We start from the raw sequence: 21742 nt of genomic DNA on the forward strand, positions 1-21742 counted from the left end.
CTCAAGTCATTGGGGTGGGGCACAAGATTCTGGTTTAAGAGCCGAGAGGACTACCTACTGAGCCCCAGCTGACACATTTACTAAACCAAGTTCCAAACAGCGAAAAACTAATGTGGGGGATTACTGAAATTAACTAGCATCCAACGTTTGTTCTCCAATATTACAAACAATTCTCCCTGCAATAGTAATCTGTCAAAAGCAAGAGCAACATGATGCTTTAGCACTCAGAGGTTTGGCCACCTTTCTCGTCACCCAATTCCATATTGTAATATTTTAACCATTTATTTAGCCCATGTGAAGATAGCCTGCATTTTTATTGCTAGGGGCAATGCAAGCTGCAACGTTACATTTAACCAACATATTCACAGAATCATAAAAAATACTAGAGTACAGAAGGCGGCCATTCAGCATGCATCAATTTTTCAAAAAGCAATCCAGCTGGTCCCACGGTCCTCCATCCTGTCCTCATATCCCTGCAGTTCTTGGAGATTCTTTCTTCTTTTGAAGGCCAATATCGAATCACTTACCTTTCAGGCAGTGAATTCCAAATCCTAACCATACATAGCACTAAAAAGTTTTTCATGACATCTCTGGTTATTCTGCCAATCAGCTTAAATCTGTGCACTCTTGTTGCTGGCCTTCCAGCCATTGGAAACAGATTCTCTATCTAAACTCTGATTTTGAACTCCTCTTCGCCTTCTCTGCTCTATGGAGCACAACCTGTTTCTCCCATCTATCCGTGTGACTATAACCCTTCATCCCTGGAACCAAGATTCTCAAGACAATTGGAATATAATGTGAATAAGTGTGAAGTTATCCACTTTGGTAGAAAAAACAGAAAGACAGAATATTTCTTGAATGGTGAGAGATTGGGAAGTGTTGGTATCCAAAGGGGCCTGGGCATCCTTGTTCATGAGACACTAAAAGCCAGCATGCAGGTGCAATAATCAATTAGGAAGACATGGTATATTGGTCTTCATTGCAATGGGATTTGAGTACAGGAGTAAGGAGGTCTTGCTGCAATTGTATAGAGCCTTGGTGAGACTGGATCTGAAGTATTGTGTACAGTATTGGTCTCCTTATCTAAGGAATTACATACTTGCCATAGACGGAGTGCAACAAAGCTTCAGCAGATTAATCCCAGGGATGGCGGGGATTGTTTTATGAGGAGAGATTGAGGAAACTCATTTCGAAGAATAAGGGGTGATCTCATTGAAGTTTACAGAATTCTTATAGGGTGTGACAGGGTGGATGTGGATAGGATGTTTCCCCTGGCTGGTGAGCCAAGAATCAGGGACCCAGTCTCAGAATAAGGGGCAGGCCATTTAAGACTGAGATGAGGAGGAATTTTTTCACTCAGAGGGTGGTGAATCTTTGGAATTCTCTACCCCAGAGGGTTGTGGAAGCTCACTGAGCACGTTCAAGACAGAAATCAACAGGTTTCTGGGTACTAATGACATCAAGGGATATGGGGATAGCATGGGAAGGTGGAGTTGAGGTAGATGATCAGCCATGATCTAATTGGGTGGTGGCGCAGGCTCAACAGGCTGAATGGACTACTCCTATCCTTATGTTCCTATGTTAGTGAATTTTTGAGTTATCCTGTATTTGGCAACTGAAGAGCTTCAGGACAGCCTTTCCAGTTGAAATTTGTGATGTACTATACTGCAATTCCTTCGAGTAGGAAACTACTGGCTGCAGGTTATTCTAAGACCGTGTTGCTTGGTCACCTTCAAAAGGGTGAAACAAGCTATATCAGCTTATCACATCAGGTATTTCATGGAAATGTTCATCCTACAGCACAAAGGGAAACAATGCACACCCTGGGGCTTTAAAAATAATCTCTGGCAGAGCCAGGGATTTAAAAAAAAAAATGTCTAATTCTCTTAAAAAGTCAGGAAGAATGTTCCATTCTAGTGTGAGAACACAGGTGTCATTATCTTCCAAAGGAAACTCAGACTTTGAATTGTTGATGATTATTTGTGAAGGTTACAGTTAAAACTGCAGGAAACAGTTACACATAACTGTAACGCTTTTCCAGTTACACCTTTTTCCACAATATCTAATCGTACAATATAATGTCAAAATAGGGGATATTGTGAAGTATTGTTTCTGGGAACTGGTATCAAATTTTAAACAAAATCATAAGATTGTTACTGGCCTCTTACTTTAGGCATTTATCAAACAATCCTTACAACCAAGTTTGAAACCACTCCAAATTAATAAGCATTTTATGAAACATAGGGAACCTAAAAATAGCAGACTGCCATTCAGCCCCTCAAGTCTGCTCCATTCAGTCGGAGCCTGGCTGATGTGAATCTTAACTCAGTCTACTTACCTTGGTTCCATAACCATGATACCCTTACCCAACAAAATCCTATTGACCTCTATCTTCAAACTTCACGTTGAGCACCCACAACTTTTTGGGAAAGAGTTTGAGATTTCCACTGGTGTGTGTGAAGAATGGCTTATCTCTACTTATGAATGGCCACGCTCGAATTTTAATGTTATACCCACTTCTGAACTTCCCCATCAGAAGGGAGCACTTCTCTCTACCCTACTGAATCTCATCATTCTTTTAAACACCTCAGTCAGATCATTTCCCAACCTTCTAACCTCAAGGGAACTTTGTTTTGACGATTAGATTAGCTTCCTGAAATGCTAACTCTCTCGCTCTCCAACTGGTGCTGCCTGGTCGAAGAATTTCCAGCATTTTCTATTTATACTTTGAGGGTATGCAAGCGTTGTCTATGTAACCTGCCCACACAATTTAATCCTTTTATCCCCATTATCATTCTGTTGAAGCTGTGCTGTATTCCCCTTTCCAAAGCCAATAATACCTTTCATGAGATGCCTTGCCCAGAAATGAATGTATTACAATGGTAGATTTACAGGAGAAAAGATGGGCAGGGAGAGCTCAAATGGAGTATAAATACCAGCACGGACTAGTTGGGCTAAACGGCCTGTTAGTGTTGTGTATCCTATGTAAGCTTATGACACCGGTTGGGGTTCTAATTAAGGATTTGTATAAACAGAGCATAACTTCCACATTTCTGAATTCCAACATCACACAAAAGTTTCATCAAACATGAGGCTCAGGTTTTACTTACACTCAGTTCCATTCTTTGTCATATTAAATAAAGTTATCACATTTAAGAGGTGATTCAGAAAACCAAGGTCTCATGTGGGTCTACGGTTTTTACTGACACATTATCAATGCAAAGAGATAAGCAAATATCTTGTTAAGATTCACTCACTGATCTCAAGCTGCCGCTGAATTCGTCCTTTGCTGCGCTCTCTGAATAAGATTTGAATCTCGTTGTATTCGGTCATAACATTTGCAAATTTTCGGGACAGAGTTGAATGCTGAAATTTAAAGAGGAGGAAAATGCTTTATTGGAAGCAAAGAAATGGGCTTCAGGCCAACTCTTACTCATGGTCTGTGTCAATACAGATACCATTGAATGATAAAAGTGATAAATGATTAGCATGAACAATTTGAAACTGATGTGAATGATGTAAACTTTATATAAGATTCCTGAATCTCCACACAAACATTAAATCTTGGGCATACTTGGCTCCTGTCCTGTTACCACATATGGTATATGTCTGACACACTAAATTACATTGTAGAAAATGTTTTCAAAACCTGCATAACTGATTATTTTCCAGTTGATTGCAATAACATGTGGATTCATGTGTACATGTGAGTAAGCTTACTCTTTTTTTTATTAAAAGAGACTGAAAAATGTTTAGAACATTCCAGACTGCTTTAATGCATACAGATTCTGGTGGTGGCCCTAAACCCACGGAAACTACACGGGGAACAGTTTTCTTTCCTGAAACATCCGGCCTGGATTGACAGGTGTTCAATACGGATCTTGTTCTACTTTGCCTCCCAAATCTCCACTTTACCAATTAATTAACATCTCACCCCTCCATCAGGGGAACAACACACGTCTGTCACAAGGTAACAAATCATGCATACTTCATAAAAGTTAACCTGAATATATCTATATCTATATATATATATATATATATATATATATCTTGCAGCATATGGAATATTGTGTTAGTCACAATGAGCTGTAGTTTATACTTTTAGTAAATACAATTGTAGTTGATTAGAAATTGCAACTTCTGTTGAGAACCTCCCATTATCAAATACTCTCCATCTTCCCATTTACCTGATGCAGCACCCCATAGTTCTTAGACTGTTGTAATATTCTTGCCTCTGATCTTTCAATATCATCTTAATGGTCACCATACCAGTCCCATACCAGTTTGTTGTGTGTGGGCACAGGAGTGGGACAGTTGTCTATTTGACTGTAGATGCATCACAGGCACACCTAATTCCCATGTAAGCCAATTGCCCTATATAGTCTGGAAAGAGAAACCTGACTGATTTCCCTCTTTGCATTCCCAGAGACAGTGAGACAACTGCAGCAGCTCAGCTCAGCTCAAGAAGAGCCAACTCTGCACTGAGGTGGAATCAGAAATACATGTTATACAGTCACAGATTCTGAGCTGATGGATTAATTTGCAGTCACACACTAACAGGTTTGCACTAGAAAGGGCAGCAAGTCCAAGCTTCTTAATAAACTATACTTCAATTTGAAATATCTTCACAAACATGTACCATAGAGACGGTTGCAAACAAAGTGCTACACAAAACTGCACCTCAATAAAGTGACTTGCCCAAGTCTTAACATTCAACAAACAGTAATTTCTTCAGTGTCCAAATAAATTACTGGCTTGAATGTCCAAATTCCTGCCCCTTTCATACAAATAAATGAAAAAGCATCATTTTACAGGTCCCTAAGACACGAGCAAGAACACGAGTTTGGTACTGTACCTGCGTTTTGCGTATTCTTAAATCTACTGAACCTTGGTTCTCATCCTCTTCATTAATGCTTTGTTCTATAACTACAATTAAAAGAAAAGGCCAGGATCATTGTTTAGCATCAAGCAAAATAAGAACAAGCAATGTCCAAGGTACAAGTTAAGGTACAGTTTGACAGCAAGAGTTAGGCACAACAGCAGCAAATCATTCTTTAAGAATAGAGCTAGAATAGCCAAGACTGACAGAGTCCCAAGAGTCTCAGTGGGCTCAACATATCAATATGTCCAAAGCTGCAATCAACAGAGCCAGAATGTTGAGCTGCCACATCAGAAGAGTAGAATCCAATTCAATGAAGTCATGCTAGAATCCAGCACTCTGGGCAAACCAGACCTTGAATACAGTGACCAGTTCTGGTCACTAAGGGTTCAGGGGGAGGCTTGTTGAAGGCAGTGCAAAGACAAACCATGAAGTTAATCTCTAGTCTCAGAGGTCTCAGCGATGAGGAAAGATTGGATTAATTTTGGGTTCTTCAATCTTAACAGGAGATATCTGATAGGATTGTGAATAGTGGTTGGGGCATTCCAGAATGCTGCTTTAACATGTGTGATATGCAGCTTGTGGGACAGGGAAATGTAGGTTCAAATTAATAAAAGGCAAATTTAGAACTGATATCAGGAATTTGATCTTCTCACAAAGTGATCAAAATGGAGGATTTTAAAGGCATAAAGTGGAACATTCAGGATTAATATTAAAATTAAACAAACTCAGTAAAATATGAACATCTGGATTCATAAACAAATTAAAATACGAGAAGAAAAATGACTTAATAAATCCAGAAGGAAGAAAGAGGAAAGACCTAACTGGTCTGAACAAAAGGTAGAAATAATTTAAAATAGGATAATCTGGGGTTTAGAGACCTAGAAAAAGCACATAGCAGCGGAGACTAAAACTGTGAAAATCCTCTCAGTACACCAGTGAGAGGGCAATCAGGAAAAGGTGGAATTTGTAACTTGCAAGTTGCAAACAGTATGAGATGGAGGGTGAGCGGAAAGTATTTAATATTCTCTATCAATCACAAGGGAAGACATGTATAACATACATTAAAGCTATATCTGTTTAGGGAATGTAACAGAAATGCAAGGTGCTAGGTAGATGAAAACAGTCACTAGGGTTAAATACTCATTCCAGAGTGGTCAAAAAACTACAGAGTAGATTTGCACAGCACTGAGTTTTATAAAGTGACTCTGGCTGCTGGGGATAAGAAAACAGGCTAACGAGGGCCACATTCAAAAAGGGGGAGAAGGAGACACAGCTAACAGACCCATTATAACCCCCATGCAAAGTAATGGAATTCATCATCAGGAGTCGATATGAGAGTTATCTGAATAACAACATGGTAAATGGTAGCCAACGTGGGTTCAAGAGGGAGCGAGCACAGCTGAACAATCTCTTTGATGAAGTAATATCCCTCAATGAACTATGGAAATGCCTACAATAGCACATACGTATATCAACTGCCAAAGGGCTTTTGACAAAAGTTCATGAAAGGTCCTTTGGACAAACTCAAAACCATGGGGATTCAGGATTAGAGACAGACTCATCTTCCTCATCCCTAATTAACTTTTGACTGGGAATCAGATTGCTTTGATACAGCTTGTGACAATGTCTTAACAATGAATAAGGTTTCAACCTGTTAGCATGATTGAAGACGACAGCTTTTCAGAAAACAACATTAAGGACAATTAAAATTACAAAAAAACAAAACTTACTACAATGCCAAATATCAAATGATCTATTGCAATGAGAGACAGACAGACAGATATTTCATTTATAAACTTTCCTTTAGGATGCAAAAATGCCATTATCAAGATAAGTGCTGGTCAGGAAATATCACTCTGGTCAAATATAGGGAGAGAGAGACTGACTCTCATCCCTGTTCCTTCTATGCCTGCAAGAGTCAGGGTGTACCCAATGACCCTGGAGTGCCAGCAGTTAGGATATGCTCAGTCTGTTTGAAGTAGACTAGTCTTTCAGTGGAGTCTCAGGTATGTTATTTCTTCCTTCAGTTTGCAGAAGGGGAAGGGGGTGGGGGTGGGGGTGGGGGTGGGCGGAAAAGGAGGAAAACAAACCTTTTTTGCCTCTTGGTCATTGTATTAGGTGTAAATCTGGGGAGAGTATAAACACAATGTCAGCCCTTAAAGATGTAGGGAATTAAGGTCTGCATCCATGTCCACCCACCCTAGCCAAATTTCACTTGGGAGAGACTGTGTATAGATTAGTGCAAGATGATGTTATATATTATAGAGTCATACAGCACAGAAAGAAGCCGTTCTGTCCATAACGTTTCTGCGGCTCTTTGGCAGAGTTACCCAATGGATTTTATTACCCGGCTCTTTCCCCACGGCCCTGAAACTTTTTTTTCTTTTTCAAACATTTATCCAAGTCTCTTTTGAAAGTTATTGAATCTGCTCCCACCAACTTTTCATATGACAACAGCCTATGTTTTAAAAAAAATGTTTCCTTGTAACCCCTCTGGTTTTCACAAATCATTTTAAGTTTGTGCCCTCTGGTACAATCTCCCATTGACCCAGCTGAAAACACTTACTCTTTAGCTTATTTCGGACCCTGTTTGCATTTCTCTTGATTGAGAGTGTCAGTCCTTCCAGTTCTTCTTTGGTTTCTTTTTAAGAGAAAAAAAAAATTTGAATAATCTTTCAAACTTCTAAAAGGAGTATTGGAATCAAAATATTAAGCAGCCATTTCAATTTTGATGCAGTGAAAGACAAAAATTCTCGGTAATGCATTGTCTGCCTTTAATTGTATTTTCAATATATCTCTAGCATGTTAAAGACATGCATTTATATAGTGCCTTCAACAGCCTCAGTATCCCAAAACACTATACAGCAAGTCCTTGTTTAATGCTGTTTTGCTTTAACAGGTTAAGTTAATCTCTTATAATCTCACTGAACCGCCCGCTCCCTGACTCACCCTCTCACAGCTTCCCTCTCCTGAACCTGCGTTCCCGGCCTAGATCCAGGCGTGATCCGGTGCTGGAGCTCCGGGGTTGCGAAAGTGGAGGTCCCAATGGTTTGGGAGTGCCAAACCGGAGCTGGTGTAATGCATGGCTTTTTTTTTTAAGATGACTTGAAGCTGCTACCCCTGCCTCATTGCTCATCTCTAGGTGCAAAAACTTTTAAAAAAATCATGGATTATAACAGCCCCGTCTCTAGCACTTCTGCACTGGCAAGAGCCTTACTTTCAGACCCTTGGAACTCTGGCTTCAGATCAGATCTGGATCTTGAACAGGAGGGGGAAGTGGTGAGGAGTCAGGGGGTGGGAGGTTCAGTGAGAGGGTGGGTCAGGCACAGGGAGAGGCTGCAAGTCGGAGGGTTGGGGGACGGGGAAGCATCTGCAGTGACCAGGAGGACCACTGAACAGGCGGGTTCAGGAAGCAGGGTTGGTGGCAAGCAGGAGGAATTGAAAGTAGAAAGATAAATTTCAAAGTATAAAAGAAAAATGTATTTTTTTAAAAGTTATTTCATTTACCAACGTAGGAATTTAGCAAAGTATTTCAAGTTACAGGGTATAACGTTTATTTTTTTCTGGTAAGGAAGGTCCTACAGAACCCTACTCCAGTTTTAACACTGATTCCTATGAGAACTTACTTTTCACTTAAACTCATGGAGAAATGCAGCCACAACTTTAAGTGAAGACTTACTGTGTAACCAATTAAACAATTTGGAGGCATAGTCACTGTTTTAATACTAGCAACCATGGCAGTCAATTTGCGCAAAGCTTGTTCTCTCAAACAGGAATGAGATGACAACCAGATAACGTCAGGGATGCTGTAAGTAGAAAACATCCTTGTCGAAGTAAATAAGCGGTCACCCATTTAAGACAGAGATGAGGAGAATTTTTTTCCAGAGGGTTGTGAGCCTTTGGGATTATCTTCCTCAAAAGGCGATGGAAGCAGAGTCTTTGAAAATTCTTAAAGGCAGAGGTAGATAGATTCTTGATTAGCAAGAGGGTGAAAGGTTATCGGGGAGGGGAGGCAAGAATGTGGAGTCGAGGTTACAATCAGATAAGCCATGATCTTATTGAAACACAGATCAGGCTCCAGGGGCTGAGTGGCCTACTCCTGCTCCCAATTAGTAATAATCTTTTTATTTAAAAGTGATGTTGGTCGAGGGTGAATATTGGGTCCCAGAGGAGCTGGGAGAATTCCCCTGCTCTTCTTTGAGGTATAATGGGATCCTTTACATCCACCTGAAGGGGCTTGGTTTAACTTCTCATCCAAAAGACAGCACTTCTAACAGTGCAGTGCTCCCTCAGTGCTGCACTGGGAGTGTCAACCTGGATTTTGTGCTCAACTCTCTGGAGTGGGACTTGAACCCACAACCTTCTGACTCAGAGGTGAGTGTGCTACCCACTGAGTCAAGGCTGCTTGTCTATTGAAAGGAGACCCACAAGAACAGAACCTGTCTTCCTTCTTTTAAGCTGCTGGTGACTTGGTGTGCATATCCAGCATTTGCTGCTTTTATTTTTAACTTACACTGCAATAGCTGCAAAGTAAATCCAGGTTGAAATTACCTCCCCCAAGCCGCCCTGAGTCACAATGCTTGCCTGAATTTGAGTTAATAACCTCTCATTTTGACACATAGCTGCCATTGACAAGACCCAATTTCCTCTGATCCATTATACATAGGAACATAGGACTGAGGAGTAGGAGGCCATTCGAGTCTGCTCCACCAATCAATAAGATCATGGCTGATCTGCCAATGGTCTCAACTCCACCCTCCTGTCTGCTTCCCATAACCTTGCTCCCTTGTCTATCAACATTCTAACTCAGCCTTGAACGTATTCAATGATCCAGCCTTCTTTCTGGGGAAGAGAATTCCATAGACTAACCACCCTCAGAAAAATTTTCTCCTCATCTCTGTCTTAAAAGGGAGACCTCTTATTCTTAAACTGTGTCCTCTTGTTCTGGTCTCCCAAACAAAAGGAAACATCTCGGTATCTACCCTGTCAAATCCCCTCAGGATTTTGTTTTAAGATCACCCCTCATTCTCCTAAACTCCAATGAATATAGACCCAATCTGTTCAATCTTACTTAAAAGGAAACCCCTTCAGCCCAGGAACGAGTCGAGTGAACCTCCTCTGAACTGCTTCTAACATTATCAGGGGATTATCAGGAACTAGGAACTAAATTAAAGAACAGGTCCTCAAGGGTTATAATCTCTGGATTACTACCCGAGCCACGTGCAAATTGGCATAGGGACGTGAGAATAAGGGAAGTAAACACGTGGCTAAAGGAGTGGTGTGGGAAAGAGGGGTTCCATTTCGTGGGGCACTGGCATCAGTATTGGAACAGGAGAGATCTGTACCATTGGGACGGTCTCCACCTGAAACGACCTGGGACCAATGTTCTAGCGAAAAGGGTAAATAGGGTGGTCAACAGGACTTTAAACTAGAAAGTTGGGGGGGGGGGAGGGTGGAGGGAAGGGTAAAACTCCAAGAATTATGACTAATGGGAAACAAAGCAGCAGGTTAGTGTGTGGGGGGTGGATTCAACTTCATGGACAATTATGAAAAAACTGAAAAGATAGGAGAGCCCAGGAGAGGCTATTAAAGTCACCAGAACACAAAATAGGACAGAGTGTTTGGAGAGGGCTAGGAATCTAACTTCAAGCACATCAGATAAAGGGACGACAATAAGAAAGGGGACGGGAAATACAGGACTGAAGGTGTTGTATCTGAATGCACGCAGTATACGAAATAAGGTAAATGAGATTATGGCGCAGATTGAAATTGGCAGGTATGATGTGGTGGGCATTATGGAGACATGGCTGCAAGGGGATCAGGACTGGGAGCTAAATATCCAAGGATATACATCCTATCGAAAAGATAGGCAGGTTGGCAGAGGGGGTGGGGTTGCTTTGTTAGTAAGAAATGAAATTAAATCAATAGCAAGAAATGATGTAGGGTCAGATGATGTAGAATCTGTGTGGGTAGAGTTGAGGAACTAAAAAGGTAAAAAAAAACCATAATGGGAGTTATGTACAGGCCTCCGAACAGTAGTCAGGATGTGGGGCACAAGATACACCAGGAGATAGGAAAGGCGTGTAAGAAAGGCAAGGTTACAGTGATCATGGGGGATTTCAATGTGCAGGTAGACTGGGAAAATCAGGTTGGTAGTGGATCTCAAGAAAAGGAATTTGTGGAATGCCTACGAGATGGCTTTTTGCAGCAGCTTGTGGTGGAGCCACTAGGGAACCGGCAATTCTAGATTTAGTGATGTGTAATGAGGCAGATTTGATAAGGGAGCTTAAGGTGAAGGAACCCTTAGGAGGAAGTGACCATAATATGATAGAATTTACCCTGCAATTTGAGAGGAAAAAGCTGGAATCAGATGGAACAGTATTACAGTTGAATAAAGGCAACTATAGAGGCATGAGGGAGGAGCTGGCCAGAATTGACTGGGAGATGAGCCTAGCAGGAAAGACAGTGGAACAGCAATGGCAGGAGTTTCTGGGAGTAATTTGGGAGACACAGCAAAAATTCATCCCTAGGAAGAAGAAGCATACTAAAGGGAGGACGAGGCAACCATGGCTGACAAGGGAAGTGAGGGACAGCATAAAAGCTAAAGAGAAAGCATACAATGCAGCGAAGAGCAGTGGGAAACCAGGGGATTGGGAAGTCTACAAAGACCAACAGAGGACAACTAAAAAAGAATTAAGGAGGGAGAAGATTAAATATGAGGGTAAACTAGCCAGTAATAGAAAAGAAGATTGCAAGAGTTTTTTTAGATATATAAAGGGTAAGAAAGACGCAAAAGTGGACATTGGGCCGCTGGAAAATGACGCTGGAGTAGTAATAGTGGGGAACAAAGAAATGGCGGAGGAACTGAATAAGTACTTTGCATCAGTCTTCACAGTGGAAGACACGAGTAACATCCACAAAGTTCAAGAGAGTCCGGGGGGGCAGAGGTGAGTATGGTGGCCATTACCAAGGAGAAGGTGCTAGGAAAACTGAAAGGTCTGAAGGTGGATAAATCACCTGGACCAGATGGATTACACCCCAGAGTTCTGAAGGAGATAGCTGAAAAGATAGCGGAGGCGTTAGTGGTGATCTTTCAGGAATCACTGGAGTTAGGGAGGGTCCCAGAGGACTGGAAAATCGCTAATGTAACCCCCCGTTTAAGAAGGGAGTGAGGCAAAAGATGGGAGATTACAGGCTGATTAGCCTGACCTCGGTCGTTGGTAAGATTTTAGAGTCCATTATTAAGGATGAGATTTCAGAATATTTGGAAGTGCATGGTAAAATCGGGCAAAGTCAGCATGGTTTCATCAAGGGGAGGTCATGCCTGACAAATCTGTTAGAATTCTTTGAGGAGGTAACGAGTAAGTTAGACAAAGGAGAGCCAATGGATGTTATCTACTTGGACTTCCAGAAGGCCTTTGACAAGGTGCCGCACAGGAGACTGCTCAGTAAGATAAGAGCCCATGGTGTTAGAGACAAGGTACGGCTGTCTGGCAGGAGGCAGAGAGTGGGGATAAGGGGGTCCTTTTCATGATGGCGGCCAGTGACTAGTGGAGTTCCGCAGGGTTCAGTGTTGGGATCACAACTTTTCACTTTATACATTAATGATCTAGGTGAAGGAACTGAGGGCATCCTGGCTAAGTTTGCAGATGATACAAAGATAGGTGGAGGGACAGGTAGTATTGAGGAGGCGGTGAGGCTGCAGAAGGATTTGGACAGGTTAGGAGAATGGGCAAAGAAATGGCAGATGGAATACAACATGGGGAAGTGTGAGGTCATGCACTTTGGTAGGAAGAATAGAGGCATGGACTATTTTCTAAATGGGGAGAGAATTCAGAAATCTGGAGTGCAAAGGGACTTAGGAGTCCTAGTTCAGGATTCTCTTAAGGTTGCAGGTTGAGTCGGTAGTTAAGAAGGCAAATGCAATGTTGGCATTTATTTCAAGAGGACTAGAATATAAAAGCAGGTATGTGCTGCTGAGGCTTTTTAAAGGCTCTGGTCAGAGCATATTTAGAATATTGTGAGCAATTTTAGGCCCCGTGTCTCAGGAAGGATGTGCTGCCCCTGGAGAGGGTCCAGAGGAGGTTCACGAGAACGATCCCAGGAATGAAAGGCTTAACATATGGGGAACGTTTGAGGACCCTGGGTCTATACTCGATGGAGTTTAGAAGGATGAGGGGGGATCTGATTGAAACTTACAGAATACTGAAAGGCCTGGATAAAGTGGATGTGGGGAAGATGTTTCCAGTAGTAGGAGAGACTAGGACCCGAGGGCACAGCCTCAGAGTAAAGGGAAGACCTTTTAGAACAGAGATGAGGAGAAACTTCTTTAGCCTGAGAGTGGTGAATCTATGGAATTCATTGCCACAGAAGGCTGTGGAGACCAGGTCATTGAGTGTATATAAGACCGAGATAGATAGGTTCTTGATTGGTAAGGGGATCAAAGGTTACGGGGAGAAGGTGGGAGAATGGGGTTGAGAAACTTATCAGCCATGATTGAATGGCGGAGCAGACTTGATGGGCCGAATGGCCTAATTTCTGCTCCTATGTCTTATGGTCTTATTATATCCTTTTCTCAAAAAGAGACCAAAACTGTACATTGTACACTGTTAAGCAATGATGGATTTCAACTAGTTTCTATATGATGGAGGCATAGGTAGTCTTTTTATGGCACAGTGCTGTTGCTGCATTCAATATATGTATTAAGACAGCAAATTATTTCAATTCCAATTTTAACCAGCAGTCCATAAGCATCTTATTCACTCATGGGCACAGAACGAAACCAAATCGAACTCTGAATGACCATTTTAAGTGACTGCATCTCTGACAGTAGCCAGCAGAGAATCTTACTTTCCTTCCCTCGAAGCTTCACTAAACAAGAACATTTTTCTATCAATATATAGCTACAAAACACATTTAATACAACAGTTCTTCAACACGCCACTGATTAAACTTCAGAAAATACTTTAACTGGCTGCAAAGCTCTTTGGGATGCCAAATCTCTCTTTCAAAGAAGTGTTGCTATGGTGACAAGAGTCAAGCGATCACCCAATGGGCAGTGATGTACAATGGACAGTTCCTCCCGCCAGAAATGTCCCAACTGTGAACAGGAGGTGGTAAAACCATCAGAATGACATCAACCTAACGATTGAAAGGTGTCAGAAAAAATATTTTGTACTGAGACATACTCGATAGCACAATGCACACCTGATGTAATACTGAGAGAGACCAGGATTCCTCCTAGTTGACACCAAGTTACAGGTCGAGTATCCTTTAACCGTAAATTCAAAAATCGAACACATCCAAAAACTGCACTTTTTGTTTTTAACCTCATCGACCTTTAGTATGGGAAGTCTAGTTGTTTGTCTACACTGTTTATCTTGTGATTTTTTTCAGGTACCCTGTATTAATTATTCAGTGACGCAGCTTAGTTTTCTAGACATTTTATTTACTTTAGCCTAGAGGCAGACAAGGCCTGGGCTATTGTAATGTAAGTTTATATGCAGTATCCAAAAACCGAAATTATCTGAAATCCAAAAGGCAATCAGCCCTGAGGGCTTTGGATGAAGGATACTCTGTGTTTAGCTTATTTTGCTTTAAGCAGGTTTAATTGATCTCTCTGCCACTGGCTTGGAGGAAGGGGAGCGAGAGCACAAAATTCCCCACTTTTGATTGCCGATAAGTAACCCCAGCAGAAAGGGCTGGTCATTAGGGGAGAGGAGAATCAGTCTTACCCTAGAGGACCTTCATTGTGAACTAACTCTCTGCCCAAGCATCCCTTCATTTTTAGGGTAAAAAGGGGTTAATTGGAAGAACAAAAATACATTCACTTCACAGTCCCATAATACAAATAACGTTCAACCTCCTTCCCCTACTTTAACATCCACTCTCCATCTCTCAAAATGTCATTTGAATGAGCAGGGTCTAGAGATAATAAGCATATTTAACATACCTGAGAAATGGGAAGAAGATGGAGTGCTTAACGCACAAGTGACTCGATAGGGCAGAGCACCCACCTTTAGGCAATGTGCCACCTCCCTTAAATTATATCTATACGACGGGCAGGCTAACAAGATAGGGTAGCCAGAAGTCCTGGTTTTGCTGGGACAGTCCCAGTTTTTCATTAAATGTCCCAATGTCCTGACAATTTCCTAAAAATAGTTCAAGCGTGGTTTTCACCTTTTCCCTAAGGGTGGAGAAAATGTGAGGAACTTCGTCCTCGTTCCTGTAAATGCCCATCACATTGCATGGTGTTGTCTTCAGCAGACCTGCATCCCTACCCCCACCGCACCCCCCTTGATGACTCCAAGGGAGTTATCAGGACATTTCTGGCACAGACAACTCCAGTGCTGATGACACCTTTTAAACGATCTACAGAATAGCGCTGCCAACTCTAGCTGGACATATTCTGGGATATGTCGCATGACCTCCCACCTTCCACTGATCCTCGTCTGGACTCCTGCCATTAGTCACCCAACATATCAATCATCATGGAACCCAGCCTTTCCAAGGCTTTTTAGTGTGTCCTGGTTTTGAAATTTGAAACAAGAGCAAGATGGCTACAGACCCTTTGGCCTTGTCTTTTGCACTGACGTGCTGTGTTCTGTCATCATTGAGGATGGGGATAAAGCCGCCTCCAGATAGCTGTTTAATTGCCCACCACCATTCATGACTGGATATGGCAGGACTGCAGAGCTTTGAACTGATCTGTTCGTTGTGGGATTCCTTTCCTCTGTCTCATGCTGCTTCTGCTGTTATGGCTTCTTCAAATTGGCACCTCCTCATTTTTTTTGAAAAGGTATGCTTGGTACTGTTCTTCAGGACTGATTCCCTGGCTTGGTGGCAATGTTAGAGTGAGAGTTATGCAAAACTATGCATGACAGATTGTGGTTGAATACAATTCTGCTAATAGCTCACACCACTTTATGGATGTCCACTTTTGAGCTGTTAGATCTGTTCTGGGTCTATCCCATTTAGCACACTGGTACTGCCTGGTGTTGATTCTCTCACCACCTGCTGCAGTCTGACAGTTACATGCCCTTCAAGACTCTGCCAGCAAAGGCAGCACTGAGCTAGTCTTGATGACGAATACTGAAGACCCTCAGCCAGAGTACATTCTGTATCCTTGCCACCCTTAATGCTTCTTCCAAGTGGCATTCAACATGAAGGAGCACTGATTCATCATTCGATTGCAACCTACCGCCCTGCCTCAGCTGGAAGTTTCCTTGCCCACATTTGACATGGTGAGATGTGACATAATGGGATCTGGAGGCCTCCTGACTATCATCTCTATGCCACTCCATGATCATGCATGCAAATTTCCAATACCACTTATTAATTCCAGTGTGGCTTATATGCAAAAATATTCCTAAATTAACAAACCAGATAATATTTATTCAGCAATACAACTTGCAGAAACAATGCCTTTGCAGAGAGGAATGCCTTTGACATTCAATGGTATTACCATCACTGAATCGCCCACTATCAACAGCCTGGGGGTTACCATTGACCAGAAACTGAACTGGACTAGCCATAAAAATACTGTGACTACAAGAGCAGGTCAAAGACTGGGAATCCTGTGATGAGTAACTCACCTCCTGACTCCCCAAAGCCTGTCCACCATCTACAAGGCACAAGTCAGGAGTGTGATGGAATACTCCCCACTTGCCTGGATGAGTGCAGCTCCTACAACACTCAAGAAGCTCAACACCATCCAGGACAAAGCAGCCTGCTTGATTAGCACCCTATCCACAAACATTCACACCTCCCACCCCTAAAGCACAGTAGCAGCAGTGTGTACCATCTACAAGATGCACTGCGGGAACTCACCAAGGCTTCTTAGACAGCACCTTCCAAACCAACAACTACTACCATCTAAAAGGGCAAGGGCAGCAGATACATAGGAACACCACCACCTGCAAGTCCCCCTCCAAGTCATGCACCATCCTGACTTAGAAATATGTCACTATTCCTTCACTGTCACTGGGTCAAAATCCTGCAAATCCCTCCCTAACAGCACTGTGGACGTATCTACACCACATGGACTGTAGAGGTTCAAGAAGGTAGCTCACCGTCACCTTCAAGGGCAATTAGGGATGGGCAATAAATGCTGGCCTAGCCAGTGACGCCCACATCCCATAAATGAATTAAAGGTATCCTAGGACACCATCTTACTCAATTATACACAGAAAATGTTATGGTCCATGTATAGACCAGCGTGTGAGGGATCCAGTGGCTTGCACCCACACACCAGAGGATAGTTTGTGCTCACAAGGTTGAGTTACTAAAATAAAAGCAAAATACTATGGATGCTGGAGATCTGAAATAAAGTTAAGAGTCATCATATTAGGCTGAAACGTTAACTCTCTTTCCACAGATGCTGCCAGAGCTGCTGAGTTTTTCCAACACTTTGTTTTTACTATTGCTGAGTTACTAAGTTTTGTCATCTGATCTCATACTGTTATCTTAGTCCATTTGACTGTTAAACTTTCATTCCCCAGTTTAGATTACACCCTACAGTATTAATGTACCACCATAACTCAAACTAGCAGATGACAAAGCAAAATTACACAACTTCATTCAATCAACATGTCAGCACTCACATACATGTGGGTTTCTCCTAGTGAATTTCTCCATGATTTAATGGAGAACCATTAACCAGTTTATCTCCTGGGCTTCTCTCAGAATTGCAGGATGTTATTTCATACTGGAAGTGTTATTAACAAAGTGGGGAAAGTGTCACAGGAAGCAAGTGTGACGCCACATTTAAGATTACTAATTAAACCTTCTGTGGTATTTCTCACAATGAGTTGAAGCTTTTATAAGAACGCACTGTGTTCAGCAGAGTCCTGTTATCAGAGATACTGGCCTATCAGCAATAAGGGTTGCCCTTGAATTCGCTGGTGCTGGAATGAGATTGCAGGATCCAGTTATATTTTGAAGTGGGCTTCTGGGATCTGGGTAGGGGGCTAATGGTTTCATGAAGATCCAGAGAGGGAATTTCTAGCAATACCAGAGCAGGTGCTGGGATCTGAAGGCATTGTGAACGAATTCTAAAGATCTGGGAGCATTGGGGGCTGATTGAGAGATTAGAGAACATTTAGAATGCAGTCAAGCGATTTGTTAGCACTGAGATGGGCTGAGAGATGTAGAAGTGAGGGGAGTAGAGGTGGAAGGAGTTCCAGAAAGACTCAGGAGTTGGAGAGCTGCAGATTACTGAGGTCTGACATTGTCAGCTCCAGAGTCCAACATCCTTGGGAGTGATCCCCTGCCACCCCCAGCAAGAGCCTGGAACCAAACTACCATTGTCCCTAGGTGAACTATCAGGTTACACCACAGACCATGCCTCCCTGCTTTGTGGTCCCACATGCCTGGTCCCTGCATCATATCCTTGTATTTAGGATAAATTTTCTGCCTATTAAAATGAACGGATAGAGATTATGCAGCGAGAGTGCAACGTAGCTATAGTTAGATATAGCTCTTGGAGCGAAAGGGGTCAAAGGATATGGGGAGAAAGCAGGAGCAGGCTATTGAGTTGGATGATCAGCCATGATCATAATGAATGGCAGAGCAGGCTCGAAGGGCCGAAAGGCCTCCTCCTGCTCCTAGTTTCTATGTAATCCTCGATATGCAGTTCGAAAACATGTGATGGCTTATACAATTTGAACATAAATCTCGTCAAAACACAATTAAATATTATTACATCTGAAATATGGTTTTTATTAGGCTGAATATATAGTTTTTCTAAACAATGCTTGTTACAAAGCAACTAACTACCAACAGCTATTATGTCCACTGCTACTCACACGAGCTGTTGCTGTTTTTTTCCGTGATGAGATCCCATCAGGACAGCACAATTGTAACATATATCAATTCATTCACTGCCTGAAGTAAAAGGTTGACAATTCAATAGCCAAGTTTCTTTCTTTCATTTGGATGAAGTGAAGAGATTTGTTAACTCTTGTTGAAACACAAGTAACTGTGGGGATTTTTAGAATCTGCGAATCTTCTGAATGCAGAGATTGCAATCAGCATGTGCTCAGGATGCACTGACTTGAACCAAAACAAATTAATTAACTGGTCGAAGCCCAGGATTCGAGAGACCAAGGTACTCAATTAAATCTTGAATGACATTGGATAAATCTAATCAAATCATTGTGAATTCCACAAGCTTAAAAACTTATTCATAAATTAGAACTTTGAGTTGCCGTGCTAAAATGGCACATGTAAATATTTTCAGATGAGGGTTAACAAATTTGCTCAAGATGTCCAATGGCCAGTGTATGGAACTGCAAGATCACCAGCTGGCACTGTCATGGGAAAATCCTGAAACAAGGCAAGACAGATGTCACAAGGTGCGCACACAAGCTCTGAAGAGCCCGCTGGGTCTGTCGACATAGGTCGCTTGATTGGCAAGATGGCCAGACAGCCCAAATTTAATATGTATAGACTCAAATTGTAAAGCTTATTACTATTGGCTCAAAATTAAACCATGCAATGGCAGTACAGTATTTAGCCAAACACCAGATTATACTTCTCAACATCAGGCTGAGCCAAGTACAACATGGGACAGCATAATTTAGTCTTAGAGATCAAGCAAGCCAGTGAATTTCAAACCACACCAGCTAAAAGGGATGGGAGGGGAGATGAACAGGGTCTCTTTAGCTCATGATGACATGCTTAGCAATAGAAGCTTGGGTCAGGTTCCAACATCTTTGGCAGACTTGGCACTGGGAATGGGATTCTTCTTCTTAATACCAGATAATCTGACAACCAGGGGTCTGAAATGGACAGGAAGTTTCCCCTCTGGGTCTTTTGCCAATTGTCTTAAATCTGTATCCTTTGGTTACCAACCCTCCCGCCTATATCAAATAACGTCAATTTTAAATACACAAGAAATAGAAGCAAAACCATATTGGCCAATCGAGCCTGCCCCACCTTTCAATACGATCATAGCCGAATTTGAGTTTCAACTCCATTTTCCTGCCCATTCCCCTTGATTCCAAGACACCAAAAATCTGTTTATCACAGCCTTAAATATATTCAACAATGAACATCCTCAACCCTCTGGGTTAGAGATTTCCAAAGGTTCACAACCCTTTGAGTGAAGTAATCTCTCATCTCAGTTTTAAATGATTGGCTTCTTATCCTGAGACTGTGCCCGTGTTTGAAATTCCCAAGCAGCAGAAACAATCTCTCGGCAACTACCCCATCAAGCCGCTTCAAAATCTTGAATGTTTCAATGAGATCACTTCTTTCTTCTAAACGTCGGAGAATAGAGACCAATTTACTCAGCCTCTCATCATAGGACCACCCCCCTCATCCCAAGGACCAATTTACTGAATCTGTGCTGTAACACCTCCAATCAAATGCAAGTATATCCTTAAACGTGGAGACCAAAAACACTATTTCAGATGCAGTCTCGCCAAAATCCTGTACAACTGTAGCAAGACTGCTTTTTTTTGCAGTCCATATTTTATTTACAGTTAGTAGACTTCACAATAAAGCCCAATTCTGAACAGTTACTTGAACAACCTTGAGCTGTCAGGTCAAAAGTCTTAATCGTACAAATACAATAGTAAACAAAAAGATTGTCCCTGCAGTCAGTTCAGTCACTCTCTTCCACGGTGAGCTTGTCAGGTACTCTCCCATGCCATTCTCAGGGGCTCCCAGCCTCTTCAGGTTGATGATGTTCACGTACTCCAATCCTCCTGTAATAAAGGTCAACATTTCCATTCGCCTTCCTAATTGCTTGCTGCACCAGCCTCAACCGCCTCCATTAAAATACCTCAATGAAATTTTGCTTTAACCAGAATTCCAGCCTCTCCACAAAACTGAAATCCTACATTCTGTTACCATTCTGGTAAATAAGGGGAGGTGGTGATGTATTGGCACTGTCTCCAGACTAGTAACCCAAAGACCCTGGGTTCAAATTTGAATTCAACAAAAAAAACCCTGGAATTAAAAGACTAGTGACAACCATAAAACTATTGTCAATAGTTGTAAACACCCATCTAGTTCACTAATGTCCTTTAGGGAAGGAAATCTGTCAGACCTTCGCTGGTCTGGCCTATGTGACTCCAGACCCACAGCAATGTGGTTGACTCTTAAGTGGCTTACTCAGCTCACAAGGGCATTTAGTGATGGGCAACTAAAGCTGGCCTAACCAAAGCCCCCATCCCATGAACGAATGATTTAAAAAAAATCTCTACCTTCTTCAATGTCTTGACATCCTTCCTAAAGTGGGGTACACAGAATTGGATGCAATACTCCGGTTGAGGCCTAACTAGTGATTTATGAAGGCTTAGCATAACCTCCTTGCTTTATATAACTGCCCCTCTGTTTACCGGTGCTGTGTTTGCAAGTTGCATCGTTTAAGCTGGTCAATCGCCAACAGCAGCCACACTTTCACTTCACAGTTCTGGCACCGATCAATCTCTTTCTGGTGTCGGGCAAGTGCATCAAGGCTCTAGAAATCATGTGCAAGTCAAAACCTGTGGATTTCCCCGAGTTCGATCACAGGATTCAGAGGGTATCAATAAGATATTGCTAGAGCAATCAAGAACCAATTTCATATCGAGACGGTATGTTCCCTGGCAATTTTTGTAATCAGGGTGCCGGATGCATTTAAATGCGTGCTGAGGTTCGATAGAATACTGCAGAGTATGACTCACTGGTGCAATATGAGCTGCATACCAGGCAAAGTGAATGTGGCTGCAACTTTGAAAACTGATAGCTTCAGCTCAGCATCCAGGAGCGTAGAAATCACAGAGTCCAGCTAGATCAATGAAACCAACAGCTGATAAATCCACGGTGCACGTCAGCAAAGTGTCACGTCATCACGTTCCTGATCCGGACTCG

The 21742-nt window shown here is 42.2% G+C and overlaps 1 protein-coding gene across 3 annotated transcripts in view; it reads right to left on the reverse strand.

The window, feature by feature from the left end:
* Positions 1–21742, reverse strand: part of LOC121285961 (syntaxin-2-like) — a 62883-nt gene that overhangs the window by 16550 nt on the left and 24591 nt on the right. For all 3 annotated transcript variants that reach the window (XM_041202951.1, XM_041202949.1, XM_041202950.1), the window contains exons 4-6: positions 7449–7523; positions 4856–4926; positions 3258–3366 (exon numbers count right to left, since the gene is read on the reverse strand). In XM_041202951.1, the coding sequence (XP_041058885.1) occupies positions 3258–3366; positions 4856–4926; positions 7449–7523 (255 nt within the window). The remainder of the gene's footprint in view (positions 1–3257; positions 3367–4855; positions 4927–7448; positions 7524–21742) is intronic.

Source organism: Carcharodon carcharias, chromosome 13, assembly GCF_017639515.1.
Source record: "Carcharodon carcharias isolate sCarCar2 chromosome 13, sCarCar2.pri, whole genome shotgun sequence".
NCBI classification, from domain to species: domain Eukaryota; kingdom Metazoa; phylum Chordata; class Chondrichthyes; order Lamniformes; family Lamnidae; genus Carcharodon; species Carcharodon carcharias.